The following is a 24,101-nucleotide window of genomic DNA, read 5'->3' on the forward strand; positions in this document are numbered from 1 at the left end:
AAAGAAATCTGATCTCACCGATAATCAGAAAGGACACTTTTTAAATTATTATTAGAGCATTACTAAGTAGCAGATAACTTCATCTACTTCCCAACCCCCATTTTCCAAAATCAAACAGTAGCTAAATAGTGCTCATCTATGTTTCATCTGCTTAAAAATTTTACCTCAGGTAAATATCAAGGATGGAAAGTTTTAAACCAAAAGGAACATTTTTGAGTTGAGTGATCAGGTTTTATAAGGTGAAAGAACATCTTGAACTTGTATAACATGGAAGTGAACTTCCTCCCTGGATTGCTAACTTTATGAATGTTTTGGCTTGTAGAGTGGAACTAAGAAATGTCATAGACCTGTCTGAGGAAAGAGTTTGTGTGGCTTCAGTTACCATGTATGCAAGGAATTTGGGGCTCTGAATATGTATTTCCATCCCTGGACTCTCACCTCTCTCCTCGATCTCTTTGCAATTTGTAGACATCTCTTGGATTTCCTGCCAATAGTTAAGATATCTGATTGTTCCATTCCTAACTAAGTCTACTTCATGACTCCGCCATCAACTCTCTCCCGGCTCAGGCACTGGATTTCAGTAAACAGAAGCAAGAATTTTTTTGAAGTACATTGCACCCAATTAGTCACTTTTTAATTTGTAGAATGAAATGCTCAAGTTATTAAGCAGGAGTTAGCAGCTAGTGCTAATGTCTGAAAGGATATCTTAGACTTAGCCATATGTCTGTGATATAGGATGTATTATAATTGCAATCACTGAATTCATAAAAGGTACAAGAAGTTATGAAAGCGGCAAGGGCTATATGATCTTTGCCCTTGAAAACTTTATAATATAATTGTGGGAGAGAGAGAGAAGCCATATGTGGAAAGGACATTAAAACAAGCACAGTAGAAACATTTGTCCTATTTCTGTATGATGAGTAGTACCATTTCCTCAAAACATTCTGACAGTTAATGTATATTTATTGATATCTTTTTGTTCATCTTGCTCTAAATACTTTTGAAAATTCAAGGAAAATGTAGTAATGATATATCACATTTGTGTAATTGTATATTTTCCAAGGCACATTCCAATTTGTCATCTCTAGAATCACACAGTTTTTAGACTGTTAACTTTAATTGTTGGTAACATAAACGTGAAAACTTTCACAATGTTTCTTATTCCAAGGATTGTAAATTTGTTTAATATTTTAATAGTGGTATTTCAGGCAAATTGATTACCTTTGTACATATATATATATATATATGTATATATATATATATATTTGTTTAATATTTTAATAGAGGTATTTCAGGCAAATTGATTGCCTTTGTACTCCTAAATGTGTATGTGTATACTTATTTAAGGCAATAGGGTTAAGAGTGACTTGCCTAAGTTCACACAGCTAGGCAATTATTAAGTGTCTGAGGTCGGATTTGAACTCAAGTTCTCCTCCAGGACCAGTGTTCTATCCACTGCACCACCTAGCTGCCCTTAATATTTTATTATATTCTTTTTAAAACATTTTTCCAAGAAGTGATCCATAATCTTCCTGTCAAAGAAATTCATGATTCAATGGATAAATAGTAGGGTATTTGAGTCAGCTCACATGTAACTCTTGTTATGGATAAAACTAGATCAAATGAAAGAGGGGAAAGAGAGGATTTAGTTGAATTGAAATTATATACACAAAGGCAATAAAAAACATCTTTTCATGAGACATATGGTATTCTTGTAGTACAGTGTTGATTAGATTTGCAAAAATAACATCACGAAAATAAATACAGCTTACATATTAACATGTTTCAGAGGTTGAAGAGGTAATGAATGTCCATAAAGAACCTTAAAAGACTCTCCAATTTAAATTTGAATATTCAATGACTTTAGTGCAGAGATGGCTGTTTATATATGAACTTGGTAAGTGCTAACTTAGAAAATATGGATTAGGAATAAGGAATGATTATTGTAGATTACATTGGAACCTCATAAACACTTCCTTCAAGAAAAAAAATCAGTAGATAAGGTAAGCAGTGAAAGATCAGCAAAATGAAACAGATTGTATTTTAATTGACAGGAAAGGACTCATTGATGTGTGGGTATGTTATTCTTGAATCAGCTATCTTTGAAGAAGAATCAAAATGAGAATATATGGTGTGCAATTAAAATAACTCCATCTTAACATATTTAAATCTGTTATTGATGATGAAAAGTAGGGAATGGTTAGAAGAAAAAGCATGGAGCCTTCAATAATTTTATAGAGAAATTTAATCAAAGTAAATCAGTTGCCATAAGAAAGAGACCAAAAGAATCTAAAAATTGTCCTAATCATCAAACACTTAACTCACATGCCCATAGGAGAGATAAAATAGCCATTGTCAACACTATATTAAAATAAGTTTTTAGTAAAATCTTAATCAAGAATTTTTGTGGATGGGGGGCAGCTAGGTTGCTCGGTGGATAGAGCACAGGCCCTGGGGTCAGGAGGACCTGAATTCAAAAGTGACCTCAGACACTTAATAATTACCTAGCGGTGTGAACCTGGGCAAGTCACTTAACCCCATTGCTTTGCAAAAACCAAAATAATAAAGAATTTTGGTAGATGATTATGAGCAGTATTGTCACATAAAACAATGAGAAATATTGGAGGGAAAAAAATAGTTTAGAGAAAACTTGATGAAAGCCCCAGCTAAGTTAAGTTATCCAGAGAACATTTAAGAATAAAGATAGGAGACCAGTCATCATGAGAAAAATGGAAAGAAGGTCTTCAGACATTTCTGTAACATTTTGCTTTTCACTGTTACAAGCAGCAGAGCTACTACATTTGAACTCTATTATCATCATCCAGGGTGAACTATTAAATGAGGTAGTCATGGGAACAAAGGAAGAAAAGTCCAGCATAAGATCCAAAATATACAGAGGAGATCTGTAGTAGAGGCAGTACAAGTGGTTAGCATTGTGTAGGTCTGACTCATTAGTATCTGAAGGAAAAAACATAAGAGCTGTGAAGAATGATAATGGATTTTGAGAGAAAAAAATGAAGACCATGTCAAAAGTGCCAATATGCCTGCCATATTTATAAATGTTTTATGAGAATAATCTACACAAATTTTTAAGGTTTTTCCACAGAGGATGTTAGGAGTTAGGTAGAATCTTACAAATGATATTTTACAGTGGACTACAAATTTGCCTTTACAAAACTGACTTGAAGGAGAAAATAAAAAAATTCCACTGGGCTTTATGCTTGTGGTTATTTTCTTTTAAAAAGCATTTGATTCTGTAAAACAAAGTGAATTAGTTGCCAACTTTAAGCCTCTTTTTCCAAATAGATGTCTTCCATACATACATCAAAATTATTCCGGATTCCTTAAAAGTTGTTAAATTCTTTAACAATAGAGATAATCTTATTCAATGACTCTCTGATCTTTAATTATAGCAGATAAGGCATAAAATAGGCCCACTACAAGTGTTTCTTATTCTCAGGGAAAGGATTCAGCATATAGTCCAAATTGAATGGGGTTCCCTATGAATGAAATTTTACCAGTATCTAAAATGGCAGATGATGAATTCCATTCTATTTGTACCATCACAACACTATTCCTAAAGGCTGTTAGTTGGACCTTGTCATGATATTTCTTTTTTTTTAATTTTATTTTTTCTAATTACATATATAGTTTTCAGCATTCATATTCTTTAAGATTTTGTGACTCAAATTTTTTTACCTTCCTCCTTTCCCTCCCCATTCCTTATGACATTGAGTATTCTGTTATAAGTTATGTTATTTTATTTTATTTTTTTTAGTCTTTGCAAGGCAATGGGGTTAAAGTGGCTTGCCCAGGGCCACACAGCTAGGTAATTATTAAGTGTCTGAGGCCAGATTTGAACTCAGGTACTCCTGACTCCAGGGCTGGCACTCTATCCACTGTGCCACCTAGCCACCCTGTCATGATATTTCTTGCAAAAGATGTCTCACCTCATGTCCAACTAATCATGTAAAAAATTATGTAAACATTTTACAATTTCTTGACTCGTGTTAACATTTAATGGAACAATTTGGGGATAGTTTTGAAATCAGTCTGGCATTCATAACTTCCAACATGATAGAGTGGATAATATGGTAGACATGGAACCTGGAGATCAAAGTTAGTCTCCACTGTGACAGTAACTTAACATGTTACTGTCTTTGAGAATAAGTTTCCTTACCTGTAAATGAATAATATCTAACTGGAGATAAATAGATAGACAGATTAGACAGAGAAACATACATATATGTATATATATATATATATACATATATGTATGTATACTTGTATACACATTCATGCACATATATATGCATATATGTTTTCTCTAGATATAGATATGCATACTTCCTCTTAATCTATATATCTATTACTTGTATTTGTTTATCTACTTGTTTGTTAATGTTTATCTATTTTTGCTTATGCATGTATGTTTATTGTTATTATTGTTCATTCATTTAGTCATGTCTGACTCTGTGACTTTGTGAACCATACTATCCCTGACATTTTCATGGCAAAAATACTACAGTTTTTTTTCCCATTTCCTTCTCCAGTAGATGAAGGCAAACAAAGATTAAGTGACTTGCCTAGTGTCACACATGCCAAATTTGAACACCAGTCTTGCTGCCTCCAGGCCCAGAGCCCTATCCCCTGAACCATCCTGTTGCTTCCATGGGTGTGTTTTTGTGGGTATAACATGTGAAATTGGCTTTTTTGGCCCCATTTCCTAAAATGAGTGTTCTTTTTGCATTGTTATACCTATAGTGACAAAGAATCCCACTTAACTACACATAAGACCTTTGCCCAACCTATCTGGTGACTTTTTCTATGATATTGACTGGGATTGGGTTGAATTCTGTGGTTATGGAACAGTTTTTCTCCGTGTGAAGCTAACTGGTTCATACAGGTATTAAACCCACAACCTTGGCCTCATTAGCAGCGTGCTCTAACCAGCTAAACTAACCAGCTACAGATGAGTTAGGGAAAGACAAATAGGAAACATACGGTGTAAATTTCCTTTGAAATGCATCTGGAAAAGGCTTGACAAAATATATTTGGGATTGTACTAACCGAAAATATTTGAAAAAGTCATTAAGATGTGTACAGATTCCAAATGCAAATGGGTTGGGTCATGCCTAGAAACCATGCACTGTTATGATCTCTCATCTTTCTTTGGAGGATTATTTTTTTTTTTTACTTTAATAGTATTCTTACTTTTCCCAGGGGTTGTTTTTTTCTTTTGTTCTCTTTCATTTTCACCAACATAATGTACTAAGCTTTGATGTTTTCTGTGATTTGTGAAGCAGGAGACAGGCAAGTACTGACTGACTCCATCCCAGTGAGATATCTCAATGCAGAAGAAAACAACTTTCAGTGCAAAAAGAAAACTAGGTAGAACAAAGCAGTTTAAGATTTCACTCTAACCTGTGAGAAACAAGTAGTGAGGATTTTCGTGTTTGTTTCTTATTTTGTCCTATTGTTCTGGTTATATATCACTGCACTATCTTGCTTATATGTGATATTTTTTGCTGTGTTATTTTATTTATTTATTTATTTATTTTATTTTATTTTATTTATTTATTTAGCCATGTTAGACATAAACCTGACTACCATGCTGGGTAGAGGGGGGTTTAGAATTCTTGTTTGTCCCCACAGGGCAGAACCAGAAGGATTGGGGTCTTTGATAATTAAAAGAGGCACAATCATATAAAATTTGTTAATGATTGAAGCTATCCAAAAGTGGAATAAGTTTTTTCTCATTGGATATCTTCATGACCCTTGTCAGAGAAGTAAAAGTGAGAATTACTATTGAGATCTGGCTTGGGACTAGAGGATGTTTGAGTTGTTTCAGCTCAAAATGCTGTGCTTCTAAATCTAACCTGATTCTTAACAATTACAAAGGACAAAGCTATCTTGTTTGTTTTTTAAGTTTAAAAATTATCCATCCTATATAAAACAACATTTATTACTTTCTTTCACTTTTTATGTTTTATTGATTTTTTTTTAACATTACCATCCTTTCCTAGAAACTCTAGAATGCTGGATATAAACAGATTAAAACAGATAAAGAAAACCAAACATGCTGACATCAACCATGCTCAGGAAGTTGTAAGAAAATGTTTAACAACCAGTTTTTTTGGGGGGGCGATGTACGTATGACACATTTTCAAACTTTCTCTGTATTATTATCATTTTCTCCATTACTTGCTTAAGTTAAGACAATCAATGGAACAATAAATCTAGCCTTGATTTGCAGCACTTGTCAGTTTCTGAGGTGTAAAAGCCCACAGTGAAGTGCACGTACAGTCAACTCTCCTGAGGCAACCTTGACCATGTCTGATAGTTTATGGAATTTTCTGGAATCAAGATTGGATGTAACAGTAATCTGAATTGTCATGAGCTTCACTCTTGTTTTCTCTTTACATTTCTGTGGTTCCTTTGTATACTATGTTACTCATTCTGCATCACTTCATAAAAGTATTCCTTTTATCATTCTCTAATCAGTGAGCATGAATTTTGTTTCCTTTTTTTTTTTTGCTATCATGAAGAGTTCTATTATTAGTATTTTGTTTTAATTGAGACTTTTCCTTCTGTTTTTGGTTTCTATGTCCATTAGGCATGTTGCTGGTCTAGGAGTATAATAGGAGTATAAACATCTATCCCATTTTTTTCAGTGATCCGTGTGTGTGTGTGTGTGTGTGTGTGTGTGTGTGTGTGTGTGTGATATGGGTCTTCCTTTCTCACCCAGACTTAAAGTGCAGTGATCACTCATGAGCCTAATTCTGCTATTCATGGCAGCACTAATCTGCTGTTTCCAAACTGTGTTGCCTCTTTAGGCAATGATGCTATTTAGATGTTTCTCTCACACACATCCCTCACACTATCAACAGGGATCACTACATTTATGTTGGATCAATATGACCCTCTATAGCTTTGAATTCCTGAAATGAGGCTGCAGCCTCAGTTTCCCCAGTGGCAAGGATTCAGCCTTGTGCTTCCATGTCTGGTAATTCCATTGGGTTTTTTTTCAGAATGGTTGGACTAAATCTGTATTAGCATTCCTGTCTTCCAACATTGACTTAATCCAACACTGAAGGTTAATGTAATTTTTTTATCATCTTTCCAATTTGAAGGGTAGTAAAGTAAATTTCCCTTTCCTCAAAACTATTTAAATTTTCTAGTTTGAGGGAAAATACAGAATAAAAAATAAAAGGAGATAAGATCTGAAGATTTATCTACTTTAAACCCTGTTTCAATGAATAGAATTAGCTATTAATTGTAATGTCACCCAGAAGAAATTGTAATGTGTTCTAATTTCATTGATTGAGTTGTTTTTGATATTTGTATGTATCCCAGTGCATTGGAATCAAATGTAATTCATATGTATCCATTTTAAAAATAAATGATTCATATACTTTTTGTCTGCAATTATTTCTATTTTGACCTTAAACTGATTAGCAAAACCTCACAGTCTCATGCTTTGGTTTTTCTAGACTAGTTTAATGAAAAAAATCTGAAGTTCTTTAAAAGCCTTGTAGTATTATTATCACAGTATTCACTCTTACAGAATTGGTGTGCTGCTGAGGTCCTCTAGTGTCACAATTGAATATTACTTCTAGGTTTTTTTTTTGTTTTTTGTTTTTTTTTAGGTTTTTTTGCTAGGCAATGGGGTTAAGTGGCTTGCCCAAGGCCACACAGCTAGGTAATTATTAAGTGTCTGAGACCGGATTTGAACTCAGGTACTCCTGACTCCAGGGCCGGTGCTCTATCCACTGTGCTACCTAGCTGCTCCTTTTAGTTTTGATGAACATTTGAAGTATGTTCATTTTTAGAGTTTTTTCATGTGAATCCATGGTGATTTACTTTGAACCTGATTCTTTTAATTCCCAAATGAAAATAGAAATTATGAAACTTTGCATATGTGTATGTTTTTTAAAATTTTGTTTTTATTGTTTGTAAATAGCATAAAACTTAAAGAAAAAATTTATTTTTCAAAGAGTATTTGATTTGTATAGTTTTCAACAAACATATATTAACCATTATATATTATGTATGGCTTCTACATATTTGTCAATATAATCTTTTTCCCCTATACCATAACTGGTAGCTTGAAAATCTCATATTAAGTTTTGTTTTTAAGTCTGGTATTTTGCCATTTATACAGTTGATTTATCCTATGAAGATGTTTATAAAAACAGATTTAGTTCTGTTTATACCATCATTTGTTATATATATACACACTCTCTCTTGTTTAATCTTATGTAGGAGGCTGTGCTATATAGAAGAAACTATTTTGTGGATAAACATGGTTTACTAGGCTTTTTTTTTAGCTTGTATACTTCATAAATACAATTTTTCAAAAGTTCAGTTTGGTGTTTAAAGCACTGGTAACAAGGTGAGAAAAAACAGATGAGAAAACTGAAACAGAGACCTTAAAATTAATATCTCATAACTAATTAGTAACAGGTCTAAGAAATTCTAAATTGTGATTTATTATTTTAGAAATATCTTTATAACCAAAAGTTTACTCTGCTCTTGTCAACATTCTAGCATGATATAAGCATTTAGAAAGTTCCAAGTATTTTTTGAAGTTATTATTATTATCTTTTATGGGATTTAACCTAAAGCCAAACTTTGCCTTTTCCTTCCTGTTTTTGGACTTTTGATCCATCTCATTGCTGGATCTCTAGAAAAGGGATAGAGATAGGAATTACATTTAAATTAAATTACATTAAATTATATTTAACAATTAATTTTTTGATTTCTAACAATTTCTCCAAACTATGTCTAATGAGAAATTTGAGAAGTTTTCAGTAGATTTGTATTTCCTTTCTTCATCACTGCAGATAATTAAGTTGCTTATAGAAAATTAAATGAATTAAATAAAATGACAATGAAAAACTGATTGGTTTTCTACCTATGAAACATAAATTCACTTGTTTTCAAATCAAATGTTTTATTCATAAGAGCAGCATTGTAGTGTTCTTAAAGTAACTTTTAAGACAAAAAGACAGCAGCCAAGTCAGTGTATATTTTATGTAACTGAGGAATGGTAACTTTTTCATTTTACATTGGTATAATTATTAAGAAAGAATTCCTAGAAACTTATTTTTAATCATTCACTAAGATGACTCATCAAGACACTTTTAAAACTGGAGAAAAAAGCATTGAATCTTAAGTCATAAGTCTTGAATTTAAGTCCTCTTTCTGCCATTTACCAACTGTGTCCTGGGGCGGTTCATTTCAAGACTAGCCATTTATTCAGTATTTATCCCACATAAATGACTCTATACTTGCAATATCTTGCAATACATACATATATATATATATATATATATATACACACACACACACACACCTTGGCATCAGGAAGGTGATGACATGACTTGCAGGTGAATTGAATTTCAGTGAGGTAGGGCTGTTCAAAGTCACCAGCCTTGGGGCAGCTAGGTGGCGTAGTGGATAGAGCACCGGCCCTGGAGTCAAGAGTACCTGGGTTCAAATCCGGTCTCAGACACTTAATAATTACCTAGCTGTGTGGCCTTGGGCAAGCCACTTAACCCCATTTGCCTTGCAAAATAAAAAAGTCGCCAGCCTCATTGTCCATCTGGGTCCAGTGACAAGATTTTGATTGGAATGGCCAGAGGTGGTCCCAATGCAATGGAAGTCCTTGGCCTTTTTAAGCTAAGGTCTTTCCCATGTCTTAGTTTGTCTGAGGCAACATCATTCAGTGATTATTGCTAGATAAGAAATAAGACAAAGAATGACCTCTTTTTCCTAGTCTAAACAGAATAAAACAAAATACAACTGAGAGGGAAGGACCCTCAAGATTTGTGACCAAAATAGAAACAATGGCTATTTATACTCTGAGCCATCCAAGCCCAAACAGTGACTAATGAGGTTTGGACTAAGACCTATTATTAACTAATAAGTGAGAGCCAGAGTGCTTTGGGTTTTAAGTCAAGATCCTTAAAAAAAAAAAAAAAAAAACTAACCTATAAACCCCAAGATATCTTTGCAAGGTTTCGTCAATCAAAATTTATCATCTTTTGGGTAGAGTTCTCATAGGGGTATAATTGATTCCTTTTGTGAACAGAGGGAGAAGAAGAAGGGTGAAAGAGGGAAGGAAGGAAAGACGGAAGGAAGAAGGAATGGGCAGAGGGAAGGAAGAAGGAGCTGTGTTGCCTAACTGGAACTGGTCAGTTAGGTTTTCAGTGGGACACTTCTCCTTCATTCTCAAAGAGGGCCATAACATCAGGAAGATGTCATATGAATTGGATTGTGTTAGAGAGAACCGTCCAAAGTCACCAGCTTCAAGGATGATGGACAGCTAGTAAAAAAGACCCAGAGCTGGGATCTTAGCTATAAAATTATGATGAGAATAGTTATACAACCTGTCATTATGCCTATGTAAATAGAGATTAGGTAGTACTTTGTAAAAAATAAAGTTGTATTCAAATGCATATTGTTACAGTTATTTTCATGGAACATGTTGAATTCAACATTTACTCAAAATTCAAAATGAATTATGATGGGCAAAAGTGTAACATTCCTCACATGTGTTAAGATTAGTGCAGTTTATGAATAGTTACAATTTTTTTAACTTTACAGTAGTCTTTCAGATTTAACCATGTATCTTTAAGTTAAAATGGAATTGAGTAGCCCATAAATAAATTTGGCAGAATGTCAAAATCAGGGCAATCACAGAAAAACTTTAATTGTGACTGTTAAACTTAAGAAGTTTAAAAAATATATTTTGATTAAAACTTTTTTGTTTCTTGTGTCTATAGTTTAGTTTGCTGAAAATACAGGCAAGAGTGAGTTGTTGCTTTCAGGTGTAGAAGGTTGGGTGTGTCGCTGATAAATAGAGCACTGGGCTTGGAGTCTTAGGTTCAAATGTGACCACCATTAATCACTGTGTGACTTTAGGCAAATCATTTAACTTCTGTCTACCTCAGTTTCCTCATCTGTCAAATGAGGATTAAATGAGATATTGTTTGTATAATACCTAGCATGGTGTCTACCACAAGATAATTGCTATTTTTTTTTTTTATTTCTCTTAATGTGGAAAAACTTTAGAATGACCCATCTATCTATACAAAAATTATTTCAGTGCTGATGATTTTAGGAAGAAAATAATTTCATTCACATTCACATAAAGTATAAGATTAATTTACTTTTAGATAATACTTGTTGACAATAATAGCCTCCTGTGTTTATATGATATATTTTATGGTTGAGAAGCAGTGTGATATAATGCATTCCTGGATGGGATATTCAGGCGACTCAGATCTGCTTTGAACACTCTAATTTTTTCAATTAAATGCTTTGGACTCCCAGAATACTTAGCTATGAGCATAGAGGGAGTGTTGAGAAGCAGCTGCTGGGACAGGCGGTGGCTCTCTTTGCAGTGAACTGCCAGGTTGATCCCAAGATCCAACTACAAGCTTTTGAATTGCAGCAACTTTAATATTTGCTGTTGGAGCTGGAATTTCCGTGGCTGCTGGCACCAGACGCCCTCCAATGGATCCTAGTTAATGTATTTAATGTATATTCATTCCAATTACAAAAGAGTCCTGGGTTGTTATTTTTCAACTCTTCATGCAACTATTTTGTTGGTTTTCAGAACTGGGACCATAATTAAGAGGAATGGCCAGAGGCCATGGTGTGGTGCTAGAGGTGAAATTCTTAGACTGAACCAAGAGCAAGATGGACCGGAGTAAAAGCATTTGCGAAGAACATTTTCATTAATCAAGAATGAAAGTTGTAGGTTCAAAGACAATCAGATCCCACCCATAATTCTGACCATAAATAATACCAACTAGTGAATCCCTGGCATTATTCCCATGATTCCAGGGCAGCTTCTAGGATACCAAAGTCTTTGGGATCTGGGGGTAGAATGGTGGCAGACCTGAGAACAGTTCATTCATCACTGCTGATTAGACCACTGAGAGGCAATTTAGCTAATCTACCCTGCCCAGAATCTGCAAATGTACTAAGACAGATTAGCTATACTGTTTGTCATCAAAAAAATCACTGTACTGGTGTTACACCCATTGTAACACCATGGCACCTCACTGATGCAAGGAGAAAAGCTGTACTGATAAGGCCATGCCTCCCACAGTCTCCAGACCTCACCAGAAGGCCTGTTTCCTATCAAATCTAGCCAAGGGGTGAAGTGGTTCTGGAACAGGCAGTGAGGAGGCTGTCTCTGCCCAACACTCCCTCTCTCTGATTAACATCATGTGTAAGTCCTTTCATCATGTCTTTGACAAACATGAAGGACAGCTACTCTAATGAACAGAGAACTGACTTTGAAGCTGGGAAGAGCTGGGTTCAAGTTCTCTCTCCAACCTTCACAGGCTGGCTGGGTGATTCTGGACCAGTCACATGCAGAGAAGGTGCCCATATGCATTACAGTTCCTTACCTGAGAGATCCCTGCCCTGTACCTGTGAAACCACAAGGCAGGTTGGGTTCCTCTTCCCACCTTATCTTTATAAAAGTTTTCTCATGCATTATCTCATTTAAGCTAGGTAAAGCAGATTAGGAAACAGACTAATGGAATTGTCCCAGAGGACACATCCAGGGAGTGGCATTGCAGGTTTTCTCACTGCAGTTCCAGTATTTTTTCCAATTGGTCAGTCCACAAGCATTTATTAAATGCCTTCTCTGTGCTGGTCAGGAGCTTACTGCAGCCTCAGTAAGGCTGGTCCAGTAAATAGAGGTCCAGGCCATGAAACATGGTAAGGAATCAGACATGTAGCATAATGAAAGAAAATTCAGCTCAAAAGGGAAAGAAATGCACATTTATATAGAACCCACTATGTTCCAGACATTGTGCTGTTTCCTTATCAGATATCTCATTTGATCCTCACCTCAACTTTGCTGATATTATCCCTATTTTATAGCTGTTGAAACTGAGGCAGTGACTTGCCCAGGGTCACACAACTAATAATTGCCAGAAGTCAAATTGAACTCAGGTCTTCCTGACTATAAGTCCAGCCTCCCAGTTGCTATTATAGTGAGGTGGACAGCCATAAAAGATGGTAATGGTAAAATCAATAAGACTTTGTAACTAATTTTACTTTTGGAGAGTTAAGGATGACTGGGGTAGGAAGCCTAGAAAGTAAAAGAAATAAGGAAGTCTGGAGTAGTCAGTAGGGAAAAGGTTAAATAATTATGTTTTGGACATGTTAATTTTAAGTTGTTTATGGGACATTCACCTGGAGATTTCAAGCAAAGGATGCTCAAATTAAATCATATAGTCCATGTGAAAGGATATTTGGGACCTCAGCATAGAGGTAAACTTGTGGGAAGATTTGAACCTTCTCTGGTAGCTTTCTGGTTTTCACATCCTCCCCAGTCCCTCATTCCTGGCCACAAAATTCTCATCGGCTTCAGTTCTGCTTTCTTTTTTTTTCCTTTCACATGAAAATAGCAGAAAGCTAAGGCAAAGGAGTGAAAAATGGTCACAATAAATGGGTTATTTGTAAACCAGTGTTTGTATGTATTAATTTTGGACATAGAAGATTAAAAGAAAACATTATGATTATATTATAATTATAATATGAAGATATTACATAGTAAAAAATATTTCAGAACTGGGACCATGATTAAGAGAAATTTTTGTTGAGGGTTAGGGATTGGCATTCAGAGGATTTAGTTGAGGGGTAGAATTGGAAGTTAGATTTCAACAGGTCAAGACAGAAATCAGACTTTTCAGTTAAAATGATGAGTGTATTAAAGGGACCATGACTTCTCTTAAACATTTCAAAACAGAAAAACCAAAATTAAGAAAAACAGTTCTGAGAAACAGCTGAGGAAATAAAAAATGAAATAAAATTTTTAAAAATCAATAAATTAGTTTATCACTAAAATTTAAATGTACTCTAAAGCAATTGAACCAGTTAAAGCAAAAGGAAAGGCGCAAAGCAAAAGGAAAAAGAAACTATGAAAGACATCTTGAAATCACATCTTCAATTCACTAAATGCAAAGAAATTGGACAGAAATTGAGTTAAAGAGGAAAATCATAAGATCAAATAAGGGCTTAAAATAATAAATAGTGTGGGGGGGGGCAGCTAGGTGGTACAGTGGATAGAGCACAGGCCCTAGAGTCAGGAGGACCTGAGTTCAAACCTGGCCTCAGACACTTAATAATTGCCTAGCTGTGTGACCTTGGGCAAGTCACTTTTAACCCCATTGCCTTAAATAAATAAAAAACAATAAGTAGTGTTAAGAACAGATAAACTTTAGTAAGTACTCTCCTTCAGGCAGAAGAAACAGATCAATGGACTGATGTGATGACTAAAATAATAATGATAATGATAATAATAAGCATTTATACAATACTTTAAGATTGGTAAAGACCTTGACATCTGTTAACTTAATAAGATACTAGTGAAGAAAACAGAATTTTAGGAACCAAAGAGTGATTGGGGGACATACTGGCACAGATAAATCTTTTAATTATTCAAAGAATTTCAAAACACAGTGAATCAAATGAACTGCCTGGAGAATAAAATACTTTAAATAATGGCAAGATGGATTGACAATCTCAGAAAAATTAAAAGAAGAAAATAGGAATTTAGAAAATGAACAAAGCAAAACTTTAGAGAACTAGCAAAAAAAAGAAGTTGCAATGAATGAATAGAACGAATGCACAGGGCTCTTACAAGGAATTCTTGTAGAAATATAGGAGCTATCTTGCTGGCTCATTGGTAGAGTACTGGGTCTGGAGTCAGGAAGACCTAAGGGTAAATAGGGCCTTAGAAATTTTATAGCTCTGTTACTCTAGGAAAATCACTTAACCTCCCTTTGCCTTAAGAAAGGAGAAGAAATGGGGCAACTAGGTGGCACAGTGGATAAAGCGGTGGGTGGCCCTGGAGTCAAGAGGATCTGAGTTCAAATCCAACTTCAGAGTAAGAATGACCTAGCTGTGTTACCTTGGGCAAGTCATTTGACCCCCCCCATTGCCTTGCAAAAACCAAAACAAACAAACAAGAAAAAAAAAAGAAAGTAGAAGAAAATAGCAAGCCACTTCACTATCTTTGCCAAGAAAAGCCCATGGACAGTGTGGTCCAGGAAATCATGAAGGGTCAGATGTGACTGAGCAACAACACAACAACAGAAATATTATAGTGAAATTTCTACCTTCTAGGAAAAATTACTTCTAACAACCAAAAGAAATACAGGAATTGTTTACCAAGGAATATTAATCAAGAAGACCGTGAACTTTCAATGAACAGTTGACTGGTATATAACATGCAAAATTTGGAAGGGATGAGCCTTGGATTCAGACATGCTATTTGAGAACAGGAACTAAGTTACTTTTAATTTTTGTAAGTTTAATACCCACTACAGTTTAGGGTTGTGCATTTGGTAAACATATAATTAAAGTTTAATGTCTGTCAAATTGAATTAATTGTCCTCAAATCAAATATTTATTATCATAGGGCAGTGGTTCCTTATCTTTTTGAGCCTGAGGATCATTTTTGAAATGTTAAATAAAAAATCCCACATGATCTTAGTTATGCTGTTGGTATGCATTGATGGAGAAAATTTAACAAAGACAAAAAACCCCTGAGAATTTACATGTTTAAATTAATTTTTTAAAAAATCATGTCATTGTACATTTGAAAACTTATACTATATTTATAAACCATATTCAATCTGCTAGAGATATATTTGTTTATTATATTTTATCACATTGCATATATCATTAGTGCAAAGGATGAAAAATATATCTTAGTACTCATGTAGATGCCAAAATCACGACTCCAAAGGTTAGCATCTGTTTTTCTGGAAGAAGACTTGCTTCTGTCTCAATTTACTACATTATAGCTAGAATTCCTACCCATAGCCTAAGTAAAAGTGAACTGTTTAGTCATTTGACTATTTCCAGAGGTTTGGGAACTCCATTTTATTTTGGTATTTTCTTTTAGTTCATTGTGATGAACCATTTTTTTTTAGTTTTTTTGCAAGGCAAATGGGGTTAAGTGGCTTGCCCAAGGCCACACAGCTAGGTAATTTATTAAGTGTCTGAGGCCAGATTTGAACTCAGGTACTACTGCCTCTACTGTGCTACCTAGCCACCCTGACTTTGCTACCTAGCCACCCCGACTGAACCACCTAGCCGCCCCAACCATTTTTCTAAAAAATGAGTAGTGGACAAGAAATAGAGGCAGAGAAAATTCACCTAATGAATAATTGAATTAGGGGCTAATTTCTGAATAGCAAATATCAAGTATTATCAGAATTTTTATAAAGAGAAATCCAAGCCAATCAGGCTAGTATGCACCTTCCCCTGAAAAATGCTGAGGTTTACAAGTGAAGGGGTGAGCCACTTGTGGGACCTGCAAGTCCAGAAGCAAATCTGTGCTAGACAGCCTATAAGCAATGGGAAAGACAGTGCCTGCCCTCCAGGAACTTCCATTTTAATGAAGAAAGACAGCATTTAAAAGGGATTTTCAGAGAGGGTGGAGAAGATGGTAGCCACCCCAGACATGAGGGAGAGGAAGCCTAGCTAGCTGGAGTCATGTGCACAGTGGGGACCCAGAAGGAGCTCGCCATAGGAAAAAGAGGCAGCATTGTGGGGTGGGGGTAGAAGTGGCAGGAGAACCTTCCAGATGTTAAGAAAGTCCCAGCAACCAGCACCAGGGTGAAAAGGCAGCTGAGGCCTGGTGATGTCCAGGGAGGGGAGAGGACAGCTCCGACTGTCACAGAACTAGGAGTGCCATAAAATCTGGCCTGTGGGATATTGTTGAAAAGGACCGAATGTTGATGAAGGGCAAGTGCAGCTGATCTCACCAGCCTTTGTGATCCAGAGAAGATGGGCCCGCGAAAACTGTGACAGAAAGTCTTGGCGTGGCTGGGAGTCCTGACCTCGCTCTTGAAAGCACCATTCCTGGCTGATAGAATGTATTTATGTTTGTTCTTTTGTAGCCCTCTGAAAGTGCTCTGCATTGCCTTCGAGGTCCTCCAGGGCCTGCAGTACATGAACCAACATGGAATGGTCCATCGTGCTCTGTCCCCTCACAACATCCTCATGGATCAAGAGGTAATGGGGGGGGGGCAGAGAGGAGAGAGAGACAGAGAGACAGAGAGTAAGGATACAGAAAAAATCAAAAGAGGAGAGAAGGGGAGAGAGACAGGGCGGGGGAGACAGAAAATCAAGAGAAAGGGAGAAGAGAAAGGGGGACAGACAGAGACAGAGAGAAACAGACAGACATACAGACAGAGAGACAGAGTGAGAAGACAGAATCAAGGGGGGAGAAAGAATCAAGAGAAAGGGAGAGGGGGAGACAGAGAAAATCAAGAGAGGGAGAAGAGAAAATGAGAGACAGAGCAGGGGGAGAAGTGGGGAGAGAGACAAAGAGGAAAGGATGAGAGAGAGAGAGAGAGAGAGAGAGGAGAAAAGGGGGGAGTGAGTGAGAGAGGGAATGAGAGAGACAGAGACAGAGGGAGAGAGGGGAAAGAGAATGAGAATGAATACTGGAAACATCCCAGCCACAAGAACCATTAATATATTGTTATAAAAGTTCACAAAATCCTTTATCTGTGTCATCTCATTTGCACCTCAACCCATCAGGCAAGTACTAGAAGTATAGCCCCTGTTTTTATAGTTAAGGAAAGAGGCTCAGAGAATTTAGGGGATTTGTCCATGATCTCACAGCTGGTATGTGTAACATTTGAACCCAGGTCTTCCTGATTCCCAAGCCCTGTACTCTCTTCACTACACAGTGCTTCCACTAAAGAAGTTATTTGTTTTGTCTTAGAGGTTAGAAATTTCTAGATTAAGTGCCTCTTAATATTTAGCAGTAAGAAATTATTACAAGAAATTTTAGGTTCCTCCACTCCCAATACTCATAGATATAATATTAAGGTGATTCTTACATCAATTATAAATCATATAAAGTCACATATTCTTTTTTAAGTGCCCACTCTCCATGGATTCAGATCCTTCCCTGGGTTAGCTTTCTTTAATGAATGAAATTATGTTCTTTCTCCTCTTTTTTGAGTCATTTATTTAGATGGTCTCCCTGACTGCTGTTCCACTGCAAAGGAATACGAGTTTAAAAACTCTATTTTATATTTTCCCTTCTGAGAGCTCAGGGTTATTTTTTTCTTTAAAATTTTTTTCAATAGAGTTCTTTAATTGAAATTACATGGAGGAATTACTGATCTATCAGACATACTTTCCAAGTGCAGGAAGGCAATATTTATGGAGCAATATTGTCTCTCTCTGTCTCTGTCTCTGTCTCTCTCTGTATAATTTGTCTATCCATTTTCAGAGAGACAGAGAGAGAGAGAGACAGAGAGACAGAGAGAGAGAGAGAGTCAGAACACAAGCCTGAGCACAAGCGCACTCTGGTTTCAAGATGACACATTTGTGTGAGTCATTTAACTTAATGTCACTTATCTGGAAATGAGCTAGAGAAGAAAGTGGCAAGCTATTCCAGTATCTTTACCAAGAAAAATCTCAGATGGAGGTTCACAAAGAGTCATACACAACTGAAAATGACTGAAAAAAACCTCTCATTTGGGCATTCTATTTTTTTTTACGACATATCTAAAAATTGGGGGCTTATTTTTAAGAATTGTGAAAAATAGATAAAATAGTTCTTTTCTCAGTTGACTTGTTGATGTAATGGTTTATGTGAGTTTCATTTATCAAATTGGAATTTTCTGTGCTACATTTTTTTGAAATCTTCACCTTCTTTTCTCTTATAGGAACATATTAAACTGGCCAAATTTGGACTTTACCACATGACAGCTCATGGTGTTGATGTTGATTTCCCTATAGGGTAAGAATAAATCTTTTAAAGCTTTGAGATTTCAGCATTTCTATTTCATTTTTGTATATTTGTAAATAATTTTACAGGATATTGGTATTTAATAGTAAAGGACAAAATCTTTAACCATCTCTGTAAAATATATTATACTTATTTGTATATTTTATTGTTGTTTAGTCATTTTCAGTTCTGTCTGGCTCTTTGTGACCCTGTTTGGGAGTTTTCTTGGCAAAGATACTGGAGTGGTTTGCTATTTCCTTGTCTAATTCATTTTACAAATGAGTAAACTGACACAAAAAAGGATAAGTGATTTGCCCAGGGTCAAACAGTGTCTGATGGCAAATTTGAACTCTGAAAAATGACTCCATCTAGCTGCCCCTAATATGTACATACTATTATTATTAAGAATACTTCAATTTTATCTATGTTATTTTTTTAGATAAAAAATAATAAATATTTTGCAGTGCTATAAAAATCAGCAAATCTTTGCCTTTTTTGGACTAGCAAGATCTTTAGAGAATTCTGGGCAGGCTTTCCACAACAAAACCTTCTTGCAATGAGGAATAGTTTAATTTCATTCAGAGATAAATGTAGATAAATAGATCAGTATCTCATGAACACATGCTATATATGTATAAAATGTGCAAAGCAGAGGGTCAGTGCATTTGTCTGCCCTGGGAAGTTTGAAAATTGAGCCCATCATGTTTACTCACCTGTGAAATGAAAGCATGAACTCAGCCTCTAAAGTGTCTTCAAATTCAAAGCTTATGGTCCTGTGACCATATTTTATATTTCATTCTAGAAACAGTTTCTTGAGTAGAAATGATGTGGTTATACCTTGGTATTTATGTTGAGCGAGGGAGAGACTGAAAACAGGGAGACCTGTTAGGAGGCTTTTACAAGACAGATGATGAGGAAAAAGACACGACAGATTTTAAAAGTGAAAATGTTATGCTTTTGTATGGAAATATGTGAAACATGGCCTGTCCATATATAAACTATATCAGATTACTTGCTATCCTAGGAGAAAGGGAAGGAAGGGCGAGGGAAAAAATGTTACAAAAATGAATGTTGAAAACCATCTTTAAATATTATTGGAAAAATAACTAAAACTAAAATTAAAATTAAAAACAGAGGGAGGTGATAAGGACCTGAAACTAGAGTTATTTATGTGTGAATGAAGAGATAGGGATAGGCGTGAAAGACACAGTGCAAGAAAAGCCAACTAAACTTGATAACCGTTGCATATAGGTAGTGAAGAAGTGAAGAAATGAGAGTGATTCCAACCTTCCACAATTGCTTGACTAGAAATATGGTGGGTTCTTGACAGAAAAGGGAGCTTTTGGGAGAAACGTGAATTTTAGCAGAAAGATAAAAATTCTTTTGTATCCCTGTTGAGTTTAAGTGCCTATGGACTAGGTACAGATATCTGTATTTAGGAAGCATCTATATGTAGATGATCATCCTTCATGTTGCCACCCCCTTATCTTGGACAAACCCCGGGCTCTTTCTTGGGCTTCTCTTCCTTTTCTTCTCTCTTTTAGACTAGGAAGGGGAAAGCTTCATTGCATGTAGTCCTTGGCCCTGAGAAAGTGCTTTCTTAAACCATTTCCACCCTCCTGATACCCTTATTTAAAGCATGCCTTGAGGATCATTTTCCATTTGAGCTAGGGAAGCTTACGGTAGACACTAACTCTGTCACATAGACTTTAGTACCAGAAGCATCAGTGATCAAGAAGACCAAAGAGATATATCAGTCAGCTCCAACTCCAGGCAGCGTCAGAAGATGGATAAGATTGGCATTCAAAGAGGGATTGCAACAAAGCAAATAAAAACCAAGGAAAATTCTGACAAATGACCTGAAACTAGGGGTTAGAGTCAGCCTAAACCAGTTGGATCTCCTAAGAACTGAAGCTTGTGGGGGCTTTGGCCAGGAACACAATGTGGGGTTCAAATCTGGCCCAGTCACACCAAACCAATTTCACATAGGAGAGTACTTTGAGCAGGATTAAAGGGCATTGTGAAAACGGAGCTCCCGTTGTCCGCTTCTGGAGGGAAAATCCAAATTGCAAATACCCAGGCACATTATTGACAAAATTTATAACTTCCAGCTAAAGGGAAAAAAAAAAATACCACAGGCATCCAGAAATGAGTTTAAGCAGTATGGAACCATAGTCAGGATAACATAAGACCATGGCACAACTACAAAAAGTAAAAATTGACAGTGAAGTATAACTTAATAAGCAAAGTATAATTCCACAGAGGAGCATTAATAGAGAGCATCATTTATTACACTCTTGGTAAAAAGACTAGAGTTTTGAAACTCAAATACAGAAAGGTGAATTCTAGAAAAGTTATTAAATTTGGTCAGTTGTTTAGTAAGGGACTAAATGAAGATGAAAATACTTATGAGCTAATAAAAAGAGAAGAAACAAGTGCTCCCTTAGGATAAAAAATACAAAATACAAACACAGAGTATAAATTTTTTTTTTCCTTTTTGTTGGTTTGATGGTTTTGTTGGGAAAAAAAGAGAAGGGGAAGAAATAAGGAAAAGGGGATAGAATTGTTTTTCAAAATTAGAGTGCATAAGAATATGCAAACAAAGGAAATGGGTAAGGGAACTGGGTATTTTATGAATATCACTTTTTGGTGAAAGCTTGGGCACTCGCAGAAAAATATTAAATTTAACAAGGCAATAGGTATTTACACAAGGAAAGTGGGGAAAAGGTTTTAAGAAGGATAGAGTTGGGGTGGAAATTGTGAAAAAGCAAAAACTCCAACTTTGCAGCATCATAAAGAGAAGCTTAAAATGAGAAAAAGTATAGAATTAGTTCTCTGGATCTGGGTGAGGTGAATGGAAAAGAACTGAATACCAAGAAAAGGAATAATTGGAGAAATTATGGAATATAGATATAATGGAATATTACAGTATGAGAAATGACAGAATGGACAGATTCAAATAAACTTGGAAAGACCTGTATAAACTAATAAAAGTGAAATGAATAGAACAAAATATATAATGACTACAGTATTTTAAAGGAGAACAACTTTAAGAACTCTGGAAGATATAATCATGATTCCAGAAGATTAATGATGAACCAAGTTTCTCACATCTTAACAGAGAGGTGATGGACTGGCAATACACAAAGAGCCAGAAGATTTTTAGTCTCAATTCCAGATATATTGTACTTGATTATACTTATTTAATAATAGGGAGAACTTAATTTTTGTGAGGGCGATAACTGTAAGAAGTATGGGAGGGCTGATAGTGAAGCCAAAACAAAAGGGAAGAAAGGAAGAAAGAGAAAGAAAGAAAGAAAAAACTGAATTGATCAAAATGAGACACAAACAAGGAAGGTACTGTTGGCACTGTGTTTGATATATACTTTAAATAACAAGTTGCATGTAATTGAAATAGATGGATCATAGACAATCCTTTTTTCTCTTTGTATACAGAAATGCTTATATTTGTGGATGTTTGTCAAGTTCTTCTTTATAAAAGAAAATTTAAAAGCAAGCCTTTATGAAAGGACTATTTTTTTTTTAGAAAATAACTTTAAATTCCCCCCTCAAAATGCCTTAGGTTTTAATGGGACCAGACAGAGAGAAGGAGAGGAAGTGACTTGCTCAAAGCATACCAGGCAAGTTGAAGAATTGAACCTGAATTTAAAATTAGAAGTTGTAGAGGTGGTCTTATATTACCCTGAGGTATAGCTTACTTTGAAGTCTTAGACCTTTAGTGTCATCTGAAAGTATCAAAGAGCAGAACATGAAACATTATCCAGGAAAAATAAAGTGATCAAATAACTAAGGCATGAAAGAAAATATTTATCCCAAAGAAACTTGCAGTTGGTTCAAAAAGCAAATTTTAAAGAACAAAAAAAAAAAATGTAAACTGTTAACATCTGTTTTAGGGCTCTGAGATTTCATTTCAACTGACCAAGTAGCTAAGTATACTGTTAAAACATCATAGAGAGAGAGAGAGAGAGAGAGAGAGAGAGAGAGATTGAGAGAGAGAATGATGATGATGATGATGATGAAGGCCTGGTCAGCTACACTGCAAGATATTTTCTGTTTCTTCTCTTTGCTTGTTTGTGAGCTCCTTAAGCGCAGGAAATTTCTTTTTTACCTTTTTTTTTTTTGTATCCTCAGCAATTAATCCAATGTCTGGCACATAGAGGGTACTTCATAAATGTCTTACTATAGTATAAAAAAAATGAGTGGCTAGCTGAAAAATCAGTTGCTAAGAGTTATGACCATCCATATTATTTTAATTCCTTATCATCCCTTCTCAAAAGAATTAGTATTTCTAGATGGTGTTACATTTACTTTTATTTTTTTAAGGGGTTTTTTTTTGCAAGGCAAATGGGGTTAAGTGGCTTGCCCAAGGCCACACAGCTAGGTAATTATTATTAAGTGTCTGAGACTGGATTTGAACCCAGGTACTCCTTACTCCAAGGCCGGTGCTTTATCCACTACGCCACCTAGCCGCCCCTGCATTTAAGAGAAGATCTAGAAAAATTTTCGAAGTGGTAGTGATACTCTACTGTTCATCGAATAATAACACTTTCAGAGTAAGAAGGAGCCTCAGAATTTATCAGATTCTTTACAGATGAGAAAACTGAGGCTCATTTTAGAGACTTGTCTAAGGTTGTACAAATAGTGGGATCTCAGAAGTGGGTTTAGAACTAGGTCCTCTAACTCTGGAGCCTGTGGTCTTTACATTGCACCCCAGTGTCTCCCTTACCCTTCTCTCCCCATATCATTATTTTGGGGCTATCTTTGAATCATATCATTCATCATCTTTTATCCTGAGTCATGACAGTTTTTCTCTCCAATTAGAAATATCACACATCTCTGGAAAACATTTGGGATTGGTCATTGAATTTATAATACTTGCTCACCAAAGCTGGATGGTGCAGTGGATACCACACTGGCTTGGAGAGAGGAAGACTCAAGCTTGAATGAGGCCCCAGATACTAGACATTGCTAGCTATGTGACCATGGGCAAGTCACTTAACCCTGATTGACCCACATCCAGGGCCATCTCTAGTTGTCCTGATTTGTATCTGACCCCTCCAAATGGCTCTGGAGGAGAAAGTGAGGCTGGTGACTTAGCACAGAACACCCCCTCTCACTCAAATACAATTCACGTACTTGTCATGGCATCACCTCCCTGATGTCATTGTCTTCTTCAAGAATAAAGGACAAACATCATCATCATCAGAATAATAGATGGTTAATTTGCATTTCTGGAAAATAAGAATAAATTGGCAAAGTAATAATTTGGTATTATTTTCATTCTTAA

General features: G+C 35.7%; 1 protein-coding gene across 4 annotated transcripts in view; it reads left to right on the plus strand.

Annotated features, from left to right (window-relative positions):
• Positions 1-24,101, plus strand: part of TBCK (TBC1 domain containing kinase) — a 198,528-nt gene that overhangs the window by 52,164 nt on the left and 122,263 nt on the right. For all 4 annotated transcript variants that reach the window (XM_074228748.1, XM_074228749.1, XM_074228751.1 and 1 more), the window contains 2 exons: positions 16,944-17,058; positions 18,732-18,805. In XM_074228748.1, coding sequence (XP_074084849.1) covers positions 16,944-17,058; positions 18,732-18,805 — 189 coding nt within the window. The remainder of the gene's footprint in view (positions 1-16,943; positions 17,059-18,731; positions 18,806-24,101) is intronic.

This window comes from Macrotis lagotis, chromosome 3 (assembly GCF_037893015.1).
Source record: "Macrotis lagotis isolate mMagLag1 chromosome 3, bilby.v1.9.chrom.fasta, whole genome shotgun sequence".
NCBI classification, from domain to species: domain Eukaryota; kingdom Metazoa; phylum Chordata; class Mammalia; order Peramelemorphia; family Peramelidae; genus Macrotis; species Macrotis lagotis.